Below are 24,889 nucleotides of genomic sequence, written 5' to 3'. Positions count from 1 at the left end.
CAGCACACGTCCACCTTCCTCGATGTCCTCCTCCCGGCTCTCTCCCCAAAAGCCCGCGAAAAACCCCTCCCCCAAGTTCCCAGCCTCACAAGACAAAATAACATTCCCCATTGGTTAACAAATGAATACAATTTCCATATCAACAGGTATAAAGCAAAACAACTGCGAGAGAAACACTTACCAAACAAAGAAGCATTCTTTAACAAACCAAAAAAACCCATTTTGAGTAACATACACAGGACATTGTACACATGGTCCATATCTCTCTATTTTCTGTACATTTATGTACCTTTCCAAGAGCCTCTTAAACACCTGTAGCACCACCACTGGTGGGGTTAGATTGTGATGATAACGATTGTAGAGCAGGTGAGGGGTGGTTGAGTGGAACTGGTGTCAGTGGAAACTGGCTTTTTGGCCTGTTATTGTGATGTCAATCCTAATGGCTGAATGGGTTAATTACTATCTCCCAATAAAACATTTCTACCTGTTGCAAGAAGGCAAACTCATGCTGCAATCAATGGTCCTCAACAATTGGGAGAAAAGAAAAATAACGTGGAATGGGGAACCACTGGGTGGTTTGCTACAACCATGGTTCTCGAGAAAATCTGAGATGACAGGAAGGACAGAGCTACAAAAGTAGACCTTACAGCAGTGAAGTCCTTCGTGGATGTGCAAATTAGACCAGTCCATTTTACAGCATTAAAGAAACACCACCTCGTGACAAAAGGGGCCGACTTCTCTATGAGTGTTAAGCAGCATCACAATGTCCATTCCCCTCCCAAACCCCTACCCTCTCACTAACACCCAATTTACCAACAGATTGAGGATGTTTGCTGTTAGCTGTTATGTTTCTGTGTTTTTGAATAGGAGCACGTACTTATGAGCAAATACAATTTGCCATTGGATTTCTTAATGAAATATGGTCGAGGGCCTTTGTGTAATAAATATTGTGTACTAGCTGTCTGGGTAGTAGTACAATACAGAGAGCAAGCTGTTGCCAATGTAGCAAGCTCCCCTCTCCACACATGATGAACCCAAAGGAATGTCAGAGACCTATACAGTTTGATACCAACAGCATCATAGGAGTTGCCAGTCAATATTGAATTCCATGTAGGACTGCCTCAGGGACTCCATCTCTGGATTTTTCCCTTGGGGTTTACTCCCGAAGCCTTCCCCACGAGTGGGTATAGCTGCAAGGCAGTGGAGGTTTGAGATCAGAGTTTTCCTTCACCTAGGTGAGCTGCCAATATGTCCTAATTAGTTGGAATGATGGCACAATAATGATAATGTAGGTTTTGCCTAAGATTTTTGTGTATAAATCTATATTTGATTCTAATTGCTGTTCTTTAGGTACAAAAAATTGTTAAACAAGCAAAGCTCATTTACCACAAACTTTGCATTCCTGAACAATTGAATCTATTTGACATTTTTATTGGCACTTTTCACTAAATAAGGGCTGTGTCATAAAATGGTCTTTTTTTCAAGCTTTTTATCTATATGCATGCTAAGTTCATGTGCACACAAGAAAGGTGCAATTTGTACCATAGTTGATTAGATTTTTTGTCTTTTAATTATACACCCTGTACCAGGTATTAATTTGGCTCTGATTTCTTCTTTAGGAATATCTTCCAACGCAACAGGACATTCTACTGGCTCGGAGGCCGACTAAAGGAATACATGAATACGACTTTGAAATTAAAAATGTGCCCTTCAAGATGGTGGATGTAGGTGGACAAAGGTCAGAACGGAGGCGTTGGTTTGAATGCTTTGATGGTGTGACTTCCATACTCTTCCTGGTGTCATCAAGTGAATTTGACCAAGTGCTCATGGAAGACCGGCAGACAAACCGCCTGAGTGAATCGTTAAACATCTTCGAGACAATAGTCAACAACAGAGTCTTTAGCAATGTCTCCATCATTCTTTTCCTTAATAAGACAGACTTGCTGGAAGAGAAGGTCAAAACTGTCAGCATCAGAGACTATTTTCCTCAATATGAGGGAAATCCCCATGATCTCACTGATGTCCAACAGTTCCTTGTGCAGTGCTTTCGTGACAAACGTCGAGACCAGCAACACAAACCACTATACCATCATTTCACCACCGCCATTAACACCGAAAATATTCGTCTGGTCTTCCGTGACGTCAAAGACACTATTCTCCATGACAACCTTAAGCAGCTGATGCTTCAGTGACATCTGTTTACTTCATTAATTTTAATTTTTGGCATTGACAATAGCTTACACCGGAGTATGATTACGGTTGCATTTCTTTCAAAAACTTGAGGCAGCCGCTGTTAACTGCTTGACCAGATTAATGCCGAATTTGTTTTTCAGACTTCAGCTTTTCAATTGCTTTTGCTCCCAGTTGGGTAGTGCTAAGGTACTCAAATGTGCACTTAAGCAACCCAGCAAGTTTACGATCTTATTTCTTCAACAATGAAGATGTGTGAAAAAAAGTTGCCGATAATGCAAAGCTGTGGTGTTCATTGTGGGGATGTTAATGTTAATATCTATTCTCTTCCTCTTTCAACCCCCTAATAGCTTCCACCCCCCCCAAAATAAGGGCTATTACAGAGCAAAAAATGTTTTTGAATATTCCAGAAACAAGTTAGCAATGCCTTAACAATTCCCTTTGGGAGTGATTATTGCTTTTGTCATATTCAAATTGCTTTCAAAACCTTCTGAGAAAGTTTTAAATTTGTATTATTGAGGTGTGGTAGTAAAAGTGTGAAACGTATTGAAATGTGAAGCAGTTGTAATTTGCGCAAGTTTGGATTTATTAAGGGAAACTTCTCCCCATTGGAAGTATCACAAGAAAGAATTCACTTAATGTTTGCAGTCTAGCTGCATAGTATTATCGGAATAGAAATACATGCCAAATTTAGTGGAATTGCTTCAAAATTGTATTGAAGTTGAGGTCAAATTTAATTTACTATTTTGAATAGTGCAGGTACAAATGCCATACTGACTAATCCTAACCTGATGTAGTAAGCCAAAATTTTCGTTACTGTTTGGTGCTTCAGTAAAATTGGCTGCTTTATGAAAGTTCACGACCTAAACTTCTGTGATTAACAGCTATATGTTTACCCTGTGGATCATACCTCAGTAAAAATGCCATTAGATGTCTATTTAGCAATGAGAGCTTTTCTATTATTGAACCAGAGGTCTTCAATGCAAATTGTAGCTAACATGTTTGGTATTAAGGTATGTGATAATGCTGTGCTTGAAATAACCCCACTGTTTATTTAAAATAGTAATGACATAATTTGTGATATAATCTATGACTAATGATGCCTTGTTTTTGAAAGATACGGGAAAATTAACCTTCAGTTTTTAAGACTGCAGCATACAAAAATACTACTATTGCAGTGCTAATCATGGATAAATATTAACTTTTTAAACGGTTTAACTTTAAAATTGGTTTTAAATATGACCTAATTAATAACAGGGTTTAGAATTCACTCATGTATCTGCAAGCCCATTTCAGCTGGGTAGTCATTACTAACAACAAACTTGCTAAAACAAATAATATACAATTTACAGTGAAAATGTATTTTTGATAGTTTTGTTATAAATTTGGGTTGTTAGAGCTACATTTAATATTTTGAAACTAAGTGATAACTGAAGATTACAAGAAAACCATTCTGTTTCATTATGGGTTTTCTGAACTGCAGCATATATCAAAATATATTGCCTTTATCTATTTTGATAGTTGTTAAAACAATTACCTCAATGTTTGGGTTGTCAGAAAGAAGTAAATTCAAACCCTAATGTACCCTTGTCATGATTGCTGAATAACAGGAGTGCCACATTTTGCTTACTATCTTCTATTTGAATAGTTCTATAAATCTACACATTAAAACAATTTTAAGTTGTCTTTCATATTGGTTTCTTAAAAACTGCATTGCAAATCTTTGCAGCTGCTTTCTTTCAGTAGTTTTGGTCAAAGATGAATGGTCAACTTGGGCAATAAATCTGTAGTTTGTCAAATAAATTTTAAGACTTGCTGAATCTGCGTTCTTAAAATGGAAAGTCAGAATTTGGAATAAAAATAAAATGCTGAGAATGTTTGGCAGATCAAGGAGCATTTGTGGAGAGAGAAACAATAGGTTGATTTAAAAATAGAAATTGCCAGAAAAATCCAACAGATTAGGTAGCATGTGGCGAAAGAGAAATTTGTTCAAAAACCTTCCTTGACTTGGTGCATTGAGTCTCTTATTCTCTCTGCAGATGTTGCCTGACCTGATTATTTCCATTTTCCAGCATCTGCTATTTTAGCTTAGATTAAGATTGAGTGTTTGAAAATGATTTGAAAAGTTAACACAACTTCTTTCTCTATAGATGCAGCCAGGCTGTTGAACATTCACTGTAAGTTTTGTTCTTGGTTTCAGAACGAGGGGCCATTTGGCTGCCAATTATATGAGGAGAGTAAAAGAAAAAGCTTGTGGCATATTTGGTGGGCAATATATCTTGAAGGACCCCTCTAATGTCTTCCTGAAAAAGACATTCTTTGTAACACTGATTTCTTTTAACAAAGTGAACAGACAATTCATTACTGATTTGTTGGTTTATTGTCATTACTTCCAAGCTTTATCAAGTGGGGAGAAAAGTAATTCAGAACGTATTTACATATTTTCATAAAAAGCAATATATTAACACCCTAGGAAATTTACTGAATACAGGCAGTATCTTTGAATGTAGCTTTTAAGAAAATGGTTTTGGCAAGAATGAGGTCTTGAAGGAAATCTTGGTTAGATCTGTCTACGTTAGTATGTTACAGTGTAGTCTACGGAATGTATTAAAATGTACTGTGAAGTATTAGGCTGTTATGACTGGAGTAACAATACTACCATCTGTATATGATTATCAAACTATATTCTTCCAAAAATACTGTGCCCCATATGTAGTAATTTTATGCTGACATTGTAAAGACTCAATTTTCATTTGAGTTACTATAGATATATGGGAAGGACTGGAAACAATTACTCATCTGACTGAACTTCAGATGTCATAAAATAACCATGTATTCGAATCGGGCACATTTACCATTTGTCCCAGAGACAAATTGCAAACAACTCTTAAGTGGAACAGGTAATAAATGTGACTATTCTGAGTAGTTTTTTTCTGCATAAGAAGTGAAAGAAATGTACTGATATACCTTGCCTTTTAAAGGCTTCTGATGGAACAGGGCCCTTTGAAATAAACATTAGTTTTTTTTCCCTCTAAATAACCATGAAAGTACACAGCCTGAGGCTATTACTGCTATTCTACTCCCATTGTGTGTTGTAAATTCATACTAATTTAAGTTTAGATTTGCATAAAATATCCAAATATTATTATAACTTTTTGTCCATCATTCATTAGCTTGGAGTGCTGTATTGATTTGTATCATTTATTGAAATAGCCAATTAGAGAGGCTAATACTACAGTAATGACCATAGCAACTAAATCCTTATTAATTCAACAACTGGAGGCTTAGTTCTCTTCAATAAATGAAAAATTATCTGTTCATTCTTTGTGGCAGTCAAGATCAGATTCTTATGGATGTTCATTTTCATCTGGTCTGTTACCATTGTTAACAATCCCCCTCAGCATACTTAAAATTAGTGCTATTGAATATTTATGATGAATTACACCGCACTGCCTATATCACATCTCCCCCTCCTTTCCACATTCTACAAGAATGTAGAAAGATTCAAGTGCCTTCAGTTGAAGACCGCAAAATTTTCAGCCCTTCATCTGCCTTGGGACAAATATTGCATTTTTCTTGAGGCCAAAATGAAAGTATTGACTACCCAACTGTTGTATGTATTGATTAGGAATATGACGACTGTACCCCTTGTTGCTTTCTGCTCTGGGGAAGCCACATAATTTAGTTTTTCTCCCCCATGAGTGTTGTTAATTTGTCTAATTCAAAGTTGTAGCATAAATTTAAGATCATCAAGCAAAACTTTTTATCAATTTTGTTTTCTATTTTTTTATACAAGGTTAGCATTTTCTATAGTGAAGGCATTGATCTCGTCCTTCATTTTAATACTCTGGAAAATCTGGTTGAGTTTTGTTTAATCACACTTTATTTGAAAATAAGAGAGCTTATTAAAACTCTTATGAATTCCTTAATAATGTGTATCTCACTTGCCAATAACTCCTAAAGGCTGTTTCTGAACTTGTATCACTTCTTGCACTAGCCCAGTTAATTATTTATTTGATTTGTTCTTCCATTCAGTTCAGAGCTGTATTTTTTAAACATTACACCCAGGTACTCTTAGTCAATAAATGAGGCGCTTTTATTTAATAGTTTTGCAGAATTTAGGTCTTAATCAGATGACAACATATTTAACCATTTCCATGTAGATGAGATTCATTGTCATATGTAATTCAAAGCACATTTTGTTTGGGGAGATATTTGTCTTCATTGCATTCTGTTGCCTTTGCATGCGATGATTATTGAATGCACTTTCCAATAAACTTGAAGTTGAAAAGGTTAAAATTTAATTTTATAGTCTTAATATACCAGAAAATTCACAAGTCTTAAATGTTAAAACTAATGGTGATTCTTATTTTCAGAAGAGAAATCCAAAGTATTTTGAGTTAAACTAAATTTGCTTTTCAGAAATGTTTGAGATTGTGCATGTTAACTGTATATACACAAATGGATGTCTAACAAGCTAATAAAACATCTATAGAAACAAAACCAGTGAACTTCTGTGTAGGCTGCTGTCGGTTATGCTAACAATGGATGGAATGAAAAAAAAATTTATATTACAAGTGTGATAAAAGCTAAGAGTCTATGGCTAGCAGTTATAGTAATTTGATTATTTCATAAGGAAGCTTTGAAGTCACTGTCATTTTTCAAGAGGTGGATAATAACATTACTGGAATATACAGAGGTAACTTTTCTGAAAGGCTTAATAATAGAATAAAATTTGTCCAGTGTGTTTTATGATTAGTCAAAAGTTTATTGAGTTCATGAGAACAAACTGACAAAATCACAATCCACAAATGCAAATGGCTTTTAACACTTTCAGTCAGAACCATTAAACAGAACAGGCATGCTCATAATTTAAACTGTCTCAAAATTAATTCAAAACCTTCTATCCACCACAACCTTGTGCATATATCAAGTATAAAAGAGTAACAGCACAGAATTGTGCGACTATCTATTTTGTTTGAAAGTTGGAAAAATAGTATCTTCTGAAATGAAATTGTGGTCGCCAAGTGTTATCAGTTTGAAAATCCAAGATGGTGGCACACTAGAATACACCATGAGATATTTTCCAAAGTCGATTTCAGTCGTGATGCTCCTGAAACAGAGTATTGTGAAATACCTTGTTACCTGTTCATCTGCAAATACTAAAGTGTTTTATCCAATTTTCTTTGTTTTCTGGGGCACTAACTTTGGAGGTACTATTTCATGGGTGCAAACAATAGTTCTCTGGTACCATATTTGATTCAACGTGCAAATGAAGTACTGTTGAACACTTCCACTGTGATACCATCATAGATCAGATTTCATTCTCAGGGCTGCAGTTCTAGGGTTCTGATCTATTTGCTTTGAAGTTTGTTTTAAGTCTTGTGAATGCTCTATCCTTAAATAACATTCTCAAATTTATCTTGCACTGAAATTGGCAAGAAGGGTGAATTTAAATCAAAACCTGAGATAAATTAAAGCTCTTATTGAATTACTTCCTCTTTTTCACCTCTGCAATTGTCATTTTTGGCTCAAGGGTTTTATGATTGATCGGTATGTTTTCAAAACGTTAGAAGCCTTGCTATCTTTACATAGCAGCCAGCATTTTTCTGTTGATTTGGATAGAATATACGATCAAAGTTGACCATAACCCTGGTGTAATTCCTATTGGTATTTAGTGTGCATTTTCCAGTAAAGACAAAGGTTGTTTGGTCATCTCCAACCCACCTCCATATCCTTTCTGAGTTAAAGGACGTCAGCAAAAACTGGAAATAACCTCATGATCTTAGATTTGGTTCTACACTGAGTCCCTTTTTCAAGACATCCATTCTTATTTAAATGTGAGGTGGTGTGGATACCTTGTTATGTAAGAAGTTTAATTAAGGCATTTTCATGATTCCTTTATTTTCTGTTGGCTGAACAATTGAAGTTTCTGAATTTCTACTATTGGAGAAAGGTTATTGGCAAAGAGATGCCTTAAGTTAATCCCAATCCCTTAAAAGAAATTGTATTGCTTCTTTGTAATGCCATAAGCATTACAAAGGTTTTGAATTCTAAATGATTAATAACTGTAATTTTTTGGACTAAAATGTTCGAAAAATGCTTTACACATTGACATAGGAACAATTGAAATTAACAAAGTTATTTAAATCCATTAAAATAATTTAATTTCTCTCTAACTGATCTTTTGCAGCTGGCAATTTGTCCATTAAAGATACCAGTGTATTATGCACTTCATGTCTCTTTCCACCATTAATACCGTATAGATTATTTAATATTTGAGACGATTATTTTAACAAAGTACATGGTGTCATAGATCAAGTGATTACATGCATTTTACAAGTTAAATTAATGTTTTCTTTCACCGGTGATATGTTAGGTGGTGAGATGCTGCTCTAAGAATTTGTGCTTGTTATATTTTTGTGTGCCTATGCAGTTATGTTGCCTCTTTTCAGAAAATATTCAGAAATATGCACATTTTCAGCATTTGTACAGCATTTTCCAGTAGCCTTGACATTCTTATATGACCCTTGATAATTTCAGTGGCATTACTTCAATTGGAAATATTTTAAGCAAAAAAATCAAATTTATAAGCAAATCTGCTCTCAGCGTGGGGATGAGTTCAACCATCATGCATTTTAAAATGAACAAAAACTGGTTAAACAAAGCTTTAGCTAAAAGTATTTTAACTTTTCATTTAACTAGTATACTATATTGTATAGGAACGTTTTTTGTGGTTTTATCTTCATGGATATGTGGAGGGTGAATGTGGATTGAATCTTTAACATTTTATTTCCACTTTTTGTTGTATATTTTTCATTCAAAAATGCCAGTAAATTATTCAGATTGAAAAGCTGAGAGTAACTGCTTGTTTTGATTTAATGCATTAGTTAAATAGTTAATGCTGTTTCCATTATACCTCTGCTGTTATATTGGTCTGTACATACAATGCAGAAGTTTGCCTTTACAGCCATTAAAGCCTAAAATAAATTTACTGACGTGTATTAAACATGTACAATTTTTGTTGGATCTGTCATGACATGTATTACTGGATATTCAGTCAGCTTTAGTGTTTGCCTTTAGAGGTGGAGAAATAAGCTAAGTCCTTATTTAATTATAATTTTAATTGTAAACTTAATTCTATCTATTGGTATCAATAGGCATTTCTCTTCATATTACTGAAGGAGAGTAAGAAAATAATTAAGAATGAGCATACACATTTAATCCAAGGTATTCACTTCCATTAGATAACCATATAACAATCACAGCACGGAAACAGGCCATCTCGGCCCTCCTAGTCCATGCCGAACTCTTAATCTCACCTAGTCCCACCTACCCACACTCACCCCATAACCCTCCACTCCTTTCCTGTCCATATATCTATCCAATTTTACCTTAAATGACACAACTGAACTGACCTCTACTACTTCTACAGGAAGCTCATTCCACACAGCTATCACTCTCTGAGTAAAGAAATACCCCCTCGTGTTTCCCTTAAACTTCTGCCCCCAACTCTCAAATCATGTCCTCTCGTTTGAATCTCCCCTACTCTCAATGGAAACAGCCTATTCACATCAACTCTATCTATCCCTCTCAAAATATTAAATACCTCGATCAAATCCCCCCTCAACCTTCTACGCTCCAATGAATAGAGACCTAACTTGTTCAACCTTTCTCTGTAACTTATCATGAAGATAGTGCCATATATCAATCATTTGTAGCAAGAAGTGTTTAGTTTAATCTTAAATGGGCTTTTTACAGGTTTTCATTTCTTTGCATTAATGCAACTGTTAGCAAACATAGTGTATCTGCATTATGTTGCAAATAATTTTCAAAAAATGCTCAGCAGCACTTGCTGCAAAGTAACCATGTGTAGCAGAATTTCATTTTGTGAGGGGTGAATGGTGGGGTTGGGGGGTGGTTGTTAGAAACATAGAAAACTTACAGCACAATACGGGCCCTTTGAGCCACAAAGCTGTGCCGAACATGTCCTTACCTTAGAACTACCTAGGGATTCCCATAGCCCTCTATTTCTATAAGCTCCATGTATCCATCCAGGAGTCTCTTAAAAGACCTTATTGTTTCCGCCTCCACCACCGGCAGCGCATTCCACACACTGACCTCTCTCTGCGTAAAAAAAAACTTACCCCGTTATCTCTTCTATACCTACTTCCAAGCACCTTAAAACTATGCCTTCTCATGCTAGCCATTTCAGCCCTGGGAGAAAGCCTCTGACTATGCACACAATCAATACCTCTCATTCATTATCTTGTATGCCTCTATCAGGTCATCTCTCATCCTTGGTCACTCCAAAGAAAAAAGGCTGCGTTCACTCAACCTATTATCATAAGGCATGTTCCCCAATCCAGGCAACATCCTCGTAAATCTCCTCTGCACCTTTTCTATGGTTTTTACATCCTTCCTGTAGTGAGGTGACCAGAATTGAGCACAGTGCTCCAAGTGGTGTCTGACCAGGGTCCTCTATAGCTGTAACATTACCTCTCTGCTCTTAAACTTAATCCCAAGATTGATGAAGGCCAATGCAACTTCTTAACCACAGTGTCAACCTGTGTGGCAGCTTTTGAGTGTCCTGTGGACTCAGACCCCAAGATCCCTCTGATCCTCCACACTGCCAAGAGTCTTACCATTAATACTATATTCTGCCATCATATTTGACCTACCAAAATGAACCACTTCACACTTATCTGGGTTGAACTCCATCTGCCACTTCTCAGCCCAGTTTTGCATCCTATCAATGTCCCACTGTAACCTCTGACATCCCACAACACCTCCAACCTTTGTGTCAACAGCAAGCTTACTAACCCACCCCTCCACTTCCTCATTCAGGTCATTTATAAAAATCACAAAGAGTAAGGGTCCCAGAACAGATCCCTGAGGCACACCACTGGTTATCAACCACCATGCAGAATATGACCCGTCTACAAACACTCTGCCTTCTGTGGGCAAGCCAGTTCTGGATCCACAAAGCAATGTACCCTTGTATCCCATGCCTCCTTATTTCCTCAATAAGCCTTGCATGAGGTACCTTATCAAATGCCTTGCTAAAATCCATATACACTACATCTACTGTTCTTCCTTCATCAATGTGTTCAGTCACATCCTTAAAAAAATTCAATCAGGCTCATAAGGCACAAACTGCCTTTGACATATGTTGACTATTCCTAATCACATTACACCTCTCCAAATGTTCATAATTCCTGCCTCTCAGGATCTTCTCCATCAACTTACCAACCACTGAAGTAAGAATCACTGGTCTATAATTACCTGGGTTGTCCCTCCTCCCTTTCTTGAATAAAGGAACAACATCCACAATCCTCATGTGGAACCTTGCCCGTCCTCATTGATGATGCAAAGATCATCGCCAGAGGCTCAGCAATCTTCTCCCTCACTTCCCACAGTAGCCTGGGGTACATCCAGTCTGGTCCCAGTGACTTATCCAACTTGATGCTTTCCAAAAGCTCCAGCACATCTTCTTCCTTAATATCTACATGCTCAAGCTTTTCAGTCTGCTGCAACTCATCACTATGATCACCAAGATCCTTTTACTGAAGCAGTATTCACTAAGTACCTCTGCCACCTCCTCCGGTTCCATACACACTTTTCCACTGTCACACTTGATTGGTCCTATTCTCTCACAATTTATCCTCTTGCTCTTCACATACTTGTAGAATGCCTTGGGGTTTTCCTTAATCCTGTCTGCCAATGCCTTTCCATGTTCCCTTCTGGCTCTATCTAAGCTCCTTCCTGCTCGCCTTATAATCTTCCAGATCTCTATCATTACCTAGTTATTTGAACCTTTCATAAACTCCTCTTCTTGTCTAGATTTACAACAGCCTTTATACACCACGATTCCTGTACTCTACTATCTTTTCCCTGTTTCATTTGAACATATCTACACAGATTCCCACGCAAATATCCATATAAACAATTACAGCACGGAATTCTCAGCCATTCTAGTCCATGCCGAACGCTTGCTCTCAGCTAGTCCCACTGACCCTCACTCAGCCCATAACCTTCCATTCCTTTCCTGTCCATATATCTATCCAATTTTACTTTAAATGACAATACTGAACCTGCCTCTACCACTTCTGGAAGCTCATTCCACACAGCTACCACTGTCTGAATAAAGAAATTCCCCCTTGTGTTACCCTTTTGCCCCCTCTCAACTCATATCCTCTCGTTTGAATCTCCCCTACTCTCAATAGAAAAAGTCTATCCATGTCAACTCTACGTATCCCCCTCATAATTTTAAATACCTCTATCAAGTCTCCCCTCAACCTTCTACGCTCCAAAGAATAAAGGCCTAACTTGTTCAACCTTTCCCTGTAACTTAGGTGCTGAAACCCAGGTAATATTCTAGTAAATCTTCCCCTGAACGTTTGCCACATTTCTTCTGTATGTTTCCCTGAGAACATATGTTTCCAATTTATGCTTCCAAGTTCCTGCCTGATAGCTTCTTATTTCCCCCTTACTCCAATTAAATGTTTCCCTAACTTGTCTGTTCCTATCCCTCTCCAATGCTATGGTAAAGGAGATAGAATTGTGATCACTATCTCTAAAATGCTCTGCCACTGAAAGACCTGACACCTTCCCAGGTTCATTTCCCAATACCAGATCAAGTACAGCCTCTCCTCTTGTTGTCTTATCTACATATTGTGTCAACAATATCTACATATTTCTGAACACACCTAACAAACTCCACCCCATCTAAACCCCTTACTCTAGGTGAGATGCTAATCAATATTTGGGAAATTAAAATCTCCCACCACAACAACCCTGTTATTTTTCCTCCTTTCCAGAGTTTGTCTCCCTATCTGCTCCTCAATGGCCCTGTTACTATTGGGTTGTCTAAAAAAAAACACCCAGTATAGTTATTGACCCTTTCCTATTCCTAACTTCCACCCACAGAGATTCCGTAGATAACCCCTTCATGACTTCCTCCTTTTCTGCAGCTGTGACACTATCTCTGATCAACAGTGCCACGTCCCCACCTCTGTTGCCTCCCTCCCTGTCCTTTCTGAAACATCTAAAGCCTGGCACTTGAAGTAGCCATTCCCTCCCTTTTGCACTGTCTCTAAGCTTTCTCCGTTTGTCAGCCAACCTCCCTTTCCTCCGTCACTTCAGTTTGGTTCCCACCCCCCAGCAATTCTAGTTTAAACTCTCCCCAATAGCCTTTGCAAACCTCCCTGCCAGGATATTGGTCCTGCTCAGATTCAAGTACAACCTGTCTTTTTGTACAGGTCACACCTGCCCCAGAAGAGGTCCCAGTGATCCAGAAATCTGAATCCCTGCTCCTTGCTTCCTGCTCCAATCCCTCAGCCACGCATTTATCCTCCACCTCATTCTATTCCTATACTCACTGTCACGTGGCACAGGCAGTAATCCCGAGATTACTACCTTTGAGGTCCTTCTCAATTTCCTTCCTAACTCCCTGTAGTCTGCTTTCAGGACCTCCCTCCTTTTCCTACCTATGTTGTTGGTACCAATATGTACCACAACCACTGGCTTTTCACCTTCCCACTTCAAGATATCGTGGACGTGATCAGAAACATCCCAGACCCTAGCACCTGGAAGGCAAACTATCATCCATGTTTCTTTGAAACAGTCCGGTCTGTTTGAGGTAATTGATCTAATTTCATAAGTGGCATCCTCCTTTTTTTAGGTTTTAGTTATTCTTTCAATTGGTAATATCTATTCTGTAAAAGATGAGATTTAATTTAAAATGTTAGTTGCTGACCTTGTGGATTTTAGCACTAGAAGTGAGCAGGGCTTATCAAGACAATGTGGAGATTGAGATCACTGGGCAATTGGCTCGAGACATTGGTGAGGAGAGCTCAAGCCTATATTGAAGTTTCTATCAAGTTTTACTTACTTTATTAGTGCCCAGTATGCTTCCCATTAGCAAGCTAGTGTTGTAGAGACATCTGTATTGGACTTCAAGGCGACTGGTTGCAGGTTTGAATCCAGCTGGCTCCTTGCATGCTTTCCATCCATGCTGGGTTGAGCATCACGCTGCGTATTTTAAAAAAAAGACAAATGTTAAAGAAATGGCAAGGCTGCTGTCAGATGCATCAGATGATGTGGAGAGGAATAACAATGCTCCTCATGCAAGATGTAGGAATTCTGGTCCCCGATTGCTAAATTTGTGAGAATGAGGAGATGATTGACAGGATAATCACACCTGAGTTGCAGGAGGCAGGTAGCTGGATAATGGGAGAGGGAAAGGGAATTGGCAGCCACTGCAGAATATCCCTTTGGCTGTTCTCAATAACAAATATACTTGGTGGCCACTTTAGTAGGTACTTCAAGTAAAGTGGCCACAGTGTGTATGTTCATGGTCTTCTGCTATATAGCCCATCCACTTCAAAGTTTGAAGTATGCATTCAGAGATGCTCTTCAGCACATCACTGTTACAACACATGGTTGAGTTGCTGTCACCTTCCTGTCAGTTTAATTGAATCAGTCTGGCCACTCCTCTCTGACCCCTCTCATTAACAAGGTGTTGTTGACCACAGAACTTTCATTCACTGGCTGCCTTTTTTCACTTTTTCACACACTCTAGATACTCTTCTGTGTGAAAATCCAAGGAGCTAAGCAGTTTTTGGAATACTCAATTCACCCTGTCTGGCATAAACAATCATTCTACGGTCAAAGCCACTTCAATCACATTTCTTCACCATTCTGATGTTTGGCCTGAACAACTACTGAATGTCTTGACCGTGCCAAAATGCTTTTATGCATTGAATTGCTGCCATATGATTGGCTGATTAGATATCTACATGTGCGAGCAGATGTGCCTAATAAACTGGCCACTGTGTATTGCTTTGGATACTATGAGAAAACCACGGCAACCAGGTCTCTGACTCTGAGTCTGGCTCTATGGCACAGAAGGGAAAGAGACTCTTGGATGGGCAGGTGTCAAGATCAGGGACATTTCAGATTGGGACCACGGTATTCTTAAGAGTTGGGTGAGCAACCAGAAGATGTATGTATCGGTACCAATGACATAGATACAAAAAGGATTGAGGGCCTAAAGGGAGAATATAGAATGCTAGGAAAGAAGCTGAAAAGTGGGACTTTAAGAGTAGTAGTCTCAGGATTTCTGCCTGTCCCATGCCCAGTGAAGGTAATGATAAGATGATATGACAGTTGAATGTGTGGCTGAATAATTACTATGGGGGGGGGGGGGGTCAGGGTTTCAGATTTGTGGATCATTAGAGCTCTAAAGGGACAGGTTACACCTGAATGTGAGGGGAACCAATATCTTTATGGACAGGTTTGTGAGAGCTGTTAGGGAGGGAGAATTTAAACGAGTTTGACAAAGGGATGGGAACCAGAGTGATAGATCAGAGGATGGAACTGTTGGTGTAAAGGTAGATACAGACTGAGGAAGGATGGGCAGTGGATAGGGCATAAATGCAGTCAGTCGGATGGGTTGAAATGTATATTTTAATGTGAGAATCATCAGGAACAAGGGTGATGAATTTAGAGCATGGATCAGTACATAGAACTACAACATTGAGGCTATTACAGTGTCTTGGCTGCCACAAGTACAAGAATGGCTACTGGATGTTCTGTGATTTAGATATTTCGCAAGGGACAGAGAGGAGGGTCAAAGAGGTAGGGTAGTGGCATTGCTGATCAGGGATATGTCACAGCAGCAGAATGGGAGGACATCAAGAGATTGTCTACTGAGTCAATCTGCGAGTAAGTCAGAAACCGGAAGGGAACGATCTCTCTACTGGGAGTGTTCTCTAGAGCTCCCAATAGCAATAGAGACTCTGAGAATAGATCGGGAGGCAGATTTTGGAAAAATACAAAAGTAACAGGTTTGTTGTTATCACTGATGTCAAATTCCTTAGTACTAATTGTTAGCTCTTTATTGCAAAAGGTATAGATGAGTCAGAATTGGTTAGGTGTGTCCAGGAAGGACTCTTGACAGGCTGACTAGAGGAGAGGTCATGCTGGGTCTGGTACTAGGCAACGAATCTGGTCAGGAGACAGATCTCTGTGGGTGAGCATTATGGAGGCAGTGACCACAACTCCTGACTTTTATCATAGCTTGGAGGTGGATAGGTGCAGACAGTATGAGAAAGTATTTAATTCTGGGAGGGAAAATTATGCAGTTTGTCAGGAACTTGGAAGCCTAAATTGGAAAGTGATATACTCAGAAATGGACGGGAAATTTGGAGGTTGTCTTTGGGAGCAATTGCATGGGGTTCTGGATAGATCTGTCCCGTTGAGGCAGGGAAAGGATGGCAGAGTGAAGAAAACATGATTGACAAAAGAAATGTAACATCTTTTTAAGAGGAAGAAAGAAGCTTCTTAAGGTTTAAGAAGCAAGGATCAGACAGGGCTCTCGAGTTAACATATAAGGTAGCCAGAAAGGATATGAAGAATGGACTTTGGAGAGTTAGATGGAGACATGAGAAGGCCTTGGCAAGTGGGATAAAAGAACACCTCATGCTGTTCTTCATATATATGTAGAACGCGAGAGTGACTGGAATGTGGGTATGACCGATCAGTTAAGAGAAAACATGGACTTTGGAGTAGGACAAGGAGGCAGTTGGGTATGTCCTTATTGATGCTTTGCTTCTGTATTCACCAGTGAGAGACCTTAACAAATGTTACATGGCGTAGAACAAACTAATATGCTGCAACATGTTGGTGTTAAGAAAGAGCATGTGCTGGAACTCATGTTTAAAAAAAACATTAAAATTGTAAGGCCCCATGCCAAATAAGTAATACTGCAGGATATTACGGGAAGCAAGTTGAGAGATCACTGTGTCTTTGGTGATTAGCTTTTTGTCCTCACTGACCAGATGAGGCCTCAAGTCAGGAGGGTTGCAATGCTATTGATTTGTTTGTGAAAGGTAATAGGGATAACCCTGAGAATAATAGACCAGTGAGTCTTACATCAGTGGCGGGCAAACTATTGGAGAGAATTCTTTACAAACATTTTAGAGAAGCGTATTGTGATTAGGACAGTCAGCATGGCTTTTTAAGGGGCTAGGTCCTGCCCCTCACAAATCGTATGATTTCTATACTTCGAGGAAGTGATAAAGCAAATTGATGAAAGTAGATGTGGTGTATATAGATTTTAGTAAGGCATTTAATAAAGTTCACCATGATAGGCTTATTCAGAAAATGAGGAAGCATGGGATCTGTGGAAACTTGTCTTGTGTAGATACAGAACTGGTTTACCTATAGAAGCCAGAGGGTGATTGTGGATGGAGTGAATTTTGGCTGGAGGTAATTACTAGTGGTGTTCTGCAAGGATCTTCTAGGACTCCTGCTCTTTGTGATGTATATAAATGGCTTGGCCGAGAAAGTGAAATGGTGGGTTAGCAAGTTTTCAGATAACATAAAGGTTGGTGGTGTTACGGATAATGTAGAAGGTCGTCATAGGTTACAACACGATATTGATAGGATGCTGGTCTGAGAATTGGCAGATGGAGTTAATCTGGAAAAGTGAAGTGATGCATTTGGAAGGTTGAGCTTGAAGAAAGAGTACAAGGTTATTGTAAGATTCTTAGTACTATGGAAGAACAGATGGATCCTGGAATCCAAATTCATAACTCCTCAAAGATGTTGTATTAGTTGATAGGGTGGTTAAGAATCATGGAGTTTTAGCCTTCATTACTTGGGAAATCAAGTTCCATGGGAACCACGAGGTAATGTTGCAGCTCTATAAAACTGGTTAGACCAGTTATATTATTATTATTATTATTATTGGGATTATTGTGTTCAGTTCTGATCGCCTTAGGAAGGGTGTGGAAGTGTTGGGGAGGTGCAGAGATTTTTCAGAAATGCTCCCTGAATTAGAGAGCATGTCATATGAGGGATGGGTTGAGAGAGTTGAAGCTTTTCTTTTTGGAGTGAAGGAGTATGAGAGGTGACTTGATAGAGGGGTACAAGATTATAAGAGGCATAGATGGACTGGATAGCCAAAGACTTCTTCGCAGGGTGGAAATGCCTAATACATGGGGGTATCACTTTAAGGCAATTGGAAGAAACTATAGGAGGTTTGTAAGGATTTTTTTTAACAAGAGTGGTACATACATGGAATGTGCTGTCAGGGGTGGTAGAAGGGGTATGTAGGAACATTAGGGACAATTAAGAGATGCAGGCACATGGATGAAAGAAAATTGGAAGATTATGAGGAAGAAAACGATTAGTTTGACCTTAAGAGTAGGTTAAAAGTCATCACATTTGCAAGGAGTGCTGTCGCTGGACAGCATCCATCAAGGACCCTACCAACCAGGCCATGCTCTCTTTTTGCTGCTGCCAAAAGGAGGATACAGGGCCTTTGGATCTCACACCACCAGGTTCAGGAACAGGTATTAACTTTCAGGCTCCTAAACCAGAGTGGATAAATTCACTCACTCCAACACAGAACTGATTCCACAACCTGTGAACTCCTGTTCGATATTTATTACTCATTTACTTTTTATTTTGTTTTTTTCATTTTGTGTTTCAACTATGTCTTTTGCTCATTGGTTGCTTGCCTATCATTGCAGTTTTTTAAATTGATTCTATTCTGTTTATTTATATTTACTGTAAATGCCCACAAGGTCACATTAAATGCTGGAAAGGGTTTAATGGCCTGATGTCCTTATCCTGCTTCTATTTTTGTATGTAATGTTATCAAAGTCACAAAGTTCAACCATGAGCTACAGACTGAACATGTTATTGTGCATCCCATTAGCTTTTATCAGCTCCCATATAGAACAATAGAACGGAGAACAGTACAGTACTGGCCCTTTGGCTATGTTATTCAAAGTGAATTTATTAAGGTACATATATGTCACCATATACTACCCAGAAATTCATTGCAGGATAAAAACAAAAGGCAATTAAAGCCTTTCCACTATTTAATGTCATAGCTGAGCTATGCTGGCTTCCAACTCCAAACTTCTCTATTCTTTAATCTATAAGATATTTGTGTACCGCAGTTTAAACTATTTCTAATGATCCAGCTTGTACCATGCACTGGGGCAGAGAATTCCAGAGATACACCAGCTTTTATTAGAAGGAATTTCTATGTACCCTGATTTTTAAATGACTGACCCTTTGCCTTGTAGTTATATCCCTTCATTCAAACACCCCCACTAGTGAAAACATTCTAACGTCTAATCTGATAAGCCAGTAATGGCTTTCTTGAACAGCAAGTTACTGAACCTACAAGGGAGTGTGCTATCTTAGATCTGGTCCTGAGCAATGAGGCAGGTAAAATTAATGACCTTGTAGTTAGGGATCCTCTTGAAAAGAGTGACCGCAGTATGACTGAGTTTGACATACAAATGGAGGGTGCAATAGTTCAGTTTAAACCAGTGTGTTATGTCTAAACAATGGAGACTACATGAGACGAGGGAGAATTTGGCTCATGTAGACTGTGAACACGGGCAATACGGTGGGACAGTTGAGGAACAGTGGAAGACTTTCAAAGAGATTTTTCACAATTCACAACAAAAGTATATTCCAGTTAAAAGCAAGGTCTGTAAGGGTGGGGAGAGCCAGCCTTGTATAACTAAGGAAATAAAAGAAGACATCAAACTAAAAGCTTGTGCATGTAAAGTCACCAAGAGTAGTGGTAAACTGGAAGATTAGGAAGACTTTAAAAAACAACAAAGAACCACTAGGTGAGCAATAAAGAAAGGGAAGATAGATTATGAAAATAAACTAGTACAAAATATAAAAACGGATTGTAGAAATTTTTATATAAAGCAGAAAAGGGTGGTTAAAGTGAATGTAGGTCCTTTGAAGGATGAGAAGGGAGAATTGATATTGGGTAATGAGGAAATGGCAGAGGTTTTAAATGATTATTTTGTGTCAATCTTCATGGTGGAGGACATGCCTAACATGCCAAAGGGAGATGCATCCTAGGGTACTAAAAGAAATGGCATAAGTTATAGCGGAGGCTTTGGTGTTAATTTACCAAAATTCTCCAGACTCTGGGCAGGTTCCAGCAGATTGGAAGATGGCAAATGTCATGCCACTGTTCAAAAAAGGATGTAGGGAAAAGGCAGGTAACTGTAGGCCAGTTAGTTCAACATCTATATTTGGGAAAATGCTTGAAGCTATCATTAAAGAAGAAATGGGGTATCTGGAAAGAAATGGATCCATCAGGCAGACACTGCATGGATTCAGTAAAGGCAGGTCCTGTTTGACAACTTACTGGAGTTCTTTGAGGATATAATGAGTGGAGTGGATAGGGGAGAACAGAAGTAAGTTACTTATTTGGATTTTCAGAAAGCATTCAATAAGGTGCTGCATAAGAGACATCCATAGGATAAGGATGCATAGAGTTGGGGTGATATATTAGCATGGATAGAGGATTGGTTAACTAATAGAAAGCAGAGAGTTGGGATACATGGGTGTTTCTCTGGTTGGCAATCAGTGGTGAGTGGTGTGTCACAGGGGTCAGTGCTAAGCCTGCAAATGTTCATGATATACATTAACAATCTAGAAGAGTGGACCAAGTGTAGTATGTCTAAGTTTGTTGATGATTTAAAATTAAGTAGAAAAGCAAATTGTGCAGAAGATATGGAGAGTCTGCAGAGAGATATAGATAAGTTAAGTGAGTGGGCAAAGGTCTGGCAGATGGAGTACAATGTTGGTAAATCTGAGGGCATCCACTTTGGAAGGAAAAATGGAAGACCACATTATTATTTAAATGGTCAAAAAATCTGCATGCTGCTGTGCAGAGGGACTTGTGCATGAATTAGAAAAAGTTAATTATCAAGAAGGCAAATGCAATGTTGGCTTTCATTGTTAGAAGGATTGAATTTAAGAGCAGAGAGGTTATGCTGCAACTGTACAGGATACTGGTGAGGTTGCACCTAGAGTACTGCGTGCAGTTTTGGTCTCTGTACTTGAGGAAGAATATACTGGCTTTAGAAGTGGTGCAGAGGAGGTTCACCCAGTTGATTAGACCATGAGGAGAGATTGGGTCGCCTGGGACTGTACTTGCTGGAATTCAGAAGAATGAGAGGAGATCTTATAGAAACATATAAAATTATGAAAGGGGTGGATAAGATAGAGGCAGGAAATTTGTTTTCACTGGTAGGTGAAAGAGGATTCAGTCTTAATATCCAGGGGAGTAGATTTAGGATGGAGATGAGTAGGAACTGCTTTTCCAAGAGTGGCGAATCTGTGGAATTGTCTGCCCATTGAAGCAGTGGAGGCTACTTTAATAAGTATATTTAAGACAAGGTTGGATAGATTTTTGCATTGTAGTGGAATTAAGGGTTATGGGGAAATGGCAGGTAGGTGGAGATGAGTCCATGGCCAGATCAGCCATGATCTTATTAAATGGCAGAAGAGGCTCAACAGACCAGATGGCCTACACCTATTTCTTATGCCCCCATAGCATCAGAGTAAGAAAGTTATCTGGATACTTCTTACAGGTGCCAGTGGCTTAAGTAAGATTAAGTTCTGCAGAATCGGTCTATCAAGAGGAAGATGGAAGAATTGAAGATGAACAAGAATGGCAATGCAGAAGTTAACACTAAAGATGCTGAAGTCATTTTAATTTTCAAGATGGTGGGAGATTCTTTCAACTTGTGCAGATGAGGGTGGAGATTTTTGCGCAAACTGATCACAATGCTCTGGAACACAAGGTTATTGAAATTGGGAGAGTGAGGAAGAATGGAGAGGTAATAGTGGAAAGAGTGTGATAAATTATGTTCTCTGCAGGTACAAGCTCAACTTTCAGAGGCTGTAATACCTGTCTGGTGCCAAAGTTAACATTTTGAGACCGGATAGGAGCTAGAAAATACCTTGTTGTCATGGTTTGTGTGGAAACCATTGACATTGATAGAGAAAACATTCTGATGAGGGAATGTGCAGCCAGGGTCTAAATTAAAAAGCAAACTTATAAATTTACGAAGTTTAAAAATAAATTAGTTAATTGGATAATGATATCCATTCAGCTGAGAAGAAACAGTGCATATTAGTATACAGACCATTCAACAAACGAATTAGAAGAAAACGTTGATCAATCACCGGCTGGATCCCGACCCAATTAAATTAGCCATCCATGCTACTGCTTAGAGTAGGCTATATCCATTATGGAACAATGTCAAAAACCAACGCCTCCAGAACTGTATATGCTAGATCAATAATGACTGGCTGTTGAATCAAACCTGGTTCCAGTCGTCCCAGAAATATCCACAAGTACTTTTAGCTCATGTTAATGACCGATCCCCAGATTCAACTCCCTAATCCAACTAACTCAGAACATTGAAGCTAATTCCAACTATTCCTTCCCTATCAATTAAAAGAAAAACACCTAAAATCCTGGAAATACAGAGATTAGCATTCGTGAAAAGAAATATTTGGTATTTCAGGCATTAGTTTCAGCAGCAGATGAGATGGGAGGTATGGGTAGAATGACAAATATCGTTGAAGGCGAGACCTAATAGGTAATACAGACAATTGGAAAGAAGCAGGCGATTCTTTGTATGTTATAATTAGCGAGACGACGGAGCATATCTAACTGGCCAGTCTGTACTAATAGAAAAACTAGCAGAAGTGATGATCTGGGGATTTTTGTCGCAAGACTGAATTTGGGTTACATCTAAGAGGAATGATTATCTGATCTGCCCGTAAGGCATACTGTTTTTTTAATAAGGTGCTCATTGACAACCATTGTATTATCTTCTAAGTCTACAAAATGCAGTTAATTATGCATATTAGCCGACTTGGGAGACTGTTAGGTTTCTGCTCTGCCTATCCGTTATAACTTTTATTTATCCTTCAGAAAACCTACTGCAAACTCAGCCAATGATTCGGCCTATTTAAGATTACTCAAAATCGGCTAGCAGCTAATCCACAAAGACAAATAACGATCAGTTTGGGGAGAAAACAGCCCACAACCCCCATTACGCACATCCGCACCCCTCCATCTTGTGGGCTTGGAGCTCACCGAGCGCCGCCGTTACCGCCCCCGCCTCCTTCCCGCTCGTGCTCCGCGCTCATTGGCGGTTACCGGCCGATGACGCGACGCTCGTTACCGCCCCCCTCATCCCTCCTGCCGGTGCTCCACGCTCATTGGTGGTTACCGGCCGATGACGCGACGCTCGACCGGGCGGTGGCGTTAACGCTGTAATGGAGCCGGGTTGAGGCGCTCTTTTCGCGTTGAAGACCGCTGAGAGAGCCTCGCAAAGGTGACGACTTGTGGAGCGCTTGAGGTCAGGGCTGATTTTTATTTTAAATGCATGTTAGTGTAGCACCTGGTGAAGTCATGCTGTGATAGTCTCTTGCTGAAGGGAAGGAGTATCGAAATTCTTAGATGCGATTAAGAATAGGTTTCAAAGATAAATTTATTATCAGCTAAATTATTAACAATAGGTTTGATTTAAAATGGGTCGCTATTAGCCTGAAAGTGGTGCAGCGAAGAAAAATGCTGCTTTAATTTGTTGAGTTTTTATCTTTTTAGTTTCGCGATATACCGGGCTTATTACTTACGAACTCAGAAAGTGCTAGAAACGTCCAGCAGGAGAGGTAATAATACCCACTGGAAGCGAGGCCGAGAACCTTCGCCACTGGTTAACAATTAACAAGCGTTAATTCTCTTTCCACGGTGGTGCCCAACTTGTTGGGTTTGTCAAGTATAAGTTATTCACCCCATAAGAATGGAAAATTATCACCCACCTCTCTAACATCGAGAACTCTTTTCCACTTGCATAAACGCTCGTTTTGGTTTCAGTTATGACATTCATTCTTGTGGTTCATTTGGTAGCTAACATCCCTAAGTCTGAAATCACAGGCAAATTGGATTGATGCTGTCAAGATACTTAAAAGATTTTCAGTAATGTCTTAAGTTATAAAATATGTCAATATCTGAAATTATTGACAACTGAAAAATAATTCACAAATAATCCAGTGAGGGAGCAGGAATGCCTCAAGTAAAAATTAACAGATTCCGTAGGAATATTTTAAAATATGAACGATAAGGAAGTTCTAAATTGAATGCCAAAATTTTATTGAGTAAGTAAATCAGTCAAAGAACCTACCTCCACAGGAAATGAAAAATAAGGAAGGGTATGAGGGCGAAGAAATCTAGTGAGATTGAACTCATTGATGGATGAACAAATTTCACTTAAGCTCCTCAGGTCTAAACTGTAGTCCTGTGCGTATTTGTTGTTTCTTTGACAAAGCTTAACAAAGCTTGAGATAAGGGCACAGCTGAACAGGTCAACAGCTGCAGAGTGCAAGATGTTAACGAATGAAGGGGGTGTATTTGGTGGGGTCAATAATCTTAAAGAAATTGATCTTCTTTCAGAAAGATTACCTATGACAAAAACGTTACTTGAAGAATCAGGTCAAATAGAATTAATGGAGGCAAAAGATGTAAACCATCATTTTGAGTCAAGACCTTGTACCTGGGCTTCCAGTGTTTTGTATTTTTTAATTCTGTGTTTCAGGGAGTGTGCTCTTTAAACATGATTTTTACATTTAAAACTTCACTGCAGTGCTTCAGGCTGTGAGTGAGAAGCCTCTTTGAGAAAGATGTGCTGCTATCAATGAGGAGTGATTAGAACAATATTGATACTGGAAGAACATTTTACCTACACACTAGCACATCTTTTGGATGTGGGAGAAAAGTGGAATAACCCAAGGAAATCCTTTGAAAGAATATGGTAATTCTGGGTACATGAAGTCAGGACTGAAC

The 24,889-nt window shown here is 38.9% G+C and overlaps 2 protein-coding genes and 1 long non-coding RNA gene across 5 annotated transcripts in view; 2 read left to right on the top strand and 1 right to left on the bottom strand.

Moving 5' to 3' along the window:
• The window catches only part of gna13a (guanine nucleotide binding protein (G protein), alpha 13a), a 94,454-nt gene extending 85,224 nt beyond the window's left edge, over positions 1 to 9,230 (top strand). The window contains exon 3 of the mRNA XM_059948499.1: positions 1,620 to 9,230. Within this exon, the coding sequence (XP_059804482.1) occupies positions 1,620 to 2,192 (573 nt within the window). The 3' untranslated portion in view covers positions 2,193 to 9,230. The remainder of the gene's footprint in view (positions 1 to 1,619) is intronic.
• LOC132380027 (uncharacterized) lies at positions 7,167 to 23,208 on the bottom strand. The gene is made up of 3 exons (XR_009507614.1): positions 23,105 to 23,208; positions 14,084 to 14,223; positions 7,167 to 7,303 (listed from the first exon to the last, which is right to left on the bottom strand). It is a non-coding gene; the product is annotated as an uncharacterized LOC132380027 (long non-coding RNA).
• A 45-nt stretch (positions 23,209 to 23,253) lies between these two features.
• LOC132380025 (archaemetzincin-2) overlaps positions 23,254 to 24,889 on the top strand; it is a 67,703-nt gene continuing 66,067 nt past the window's right edge. For 2 of the 3 annotated variants that reach the window (XR_009507613.1, XM_059948500.1), the window contains exon 1: positions 23,255 to 23,405. The gene's annotated coding sequence lies outside the window, so the exon portion shown is untranslated. Of the gene's footprint in view, positions 23,406 to 24,889 lie in introns of all 3 variants that reach the window. The other variant, XM_059948501.1, reaches the window with a different exon arrangement.

This window comes from Hypanus sabinus, chromosome 23, assembly GCF_030144855.1.
Source record: "Hypanus sabinus isolate sHypSab1 chromosome 23, sHypSab1.hap1, whole genome shotgun sequence".
In the NCBI taxonomy this organism is placed as follows: Eukaryota; Metazoa; Chordata; class Chondrichthyes; order Myliobatiformes; family Dasyatidae; genus Hypanus; species Hypanus sabinus.
Note: the sequence above shows the minus strand (reverse complement) of the source record. Positions and strands in the feature narration are given on the sequence as shown.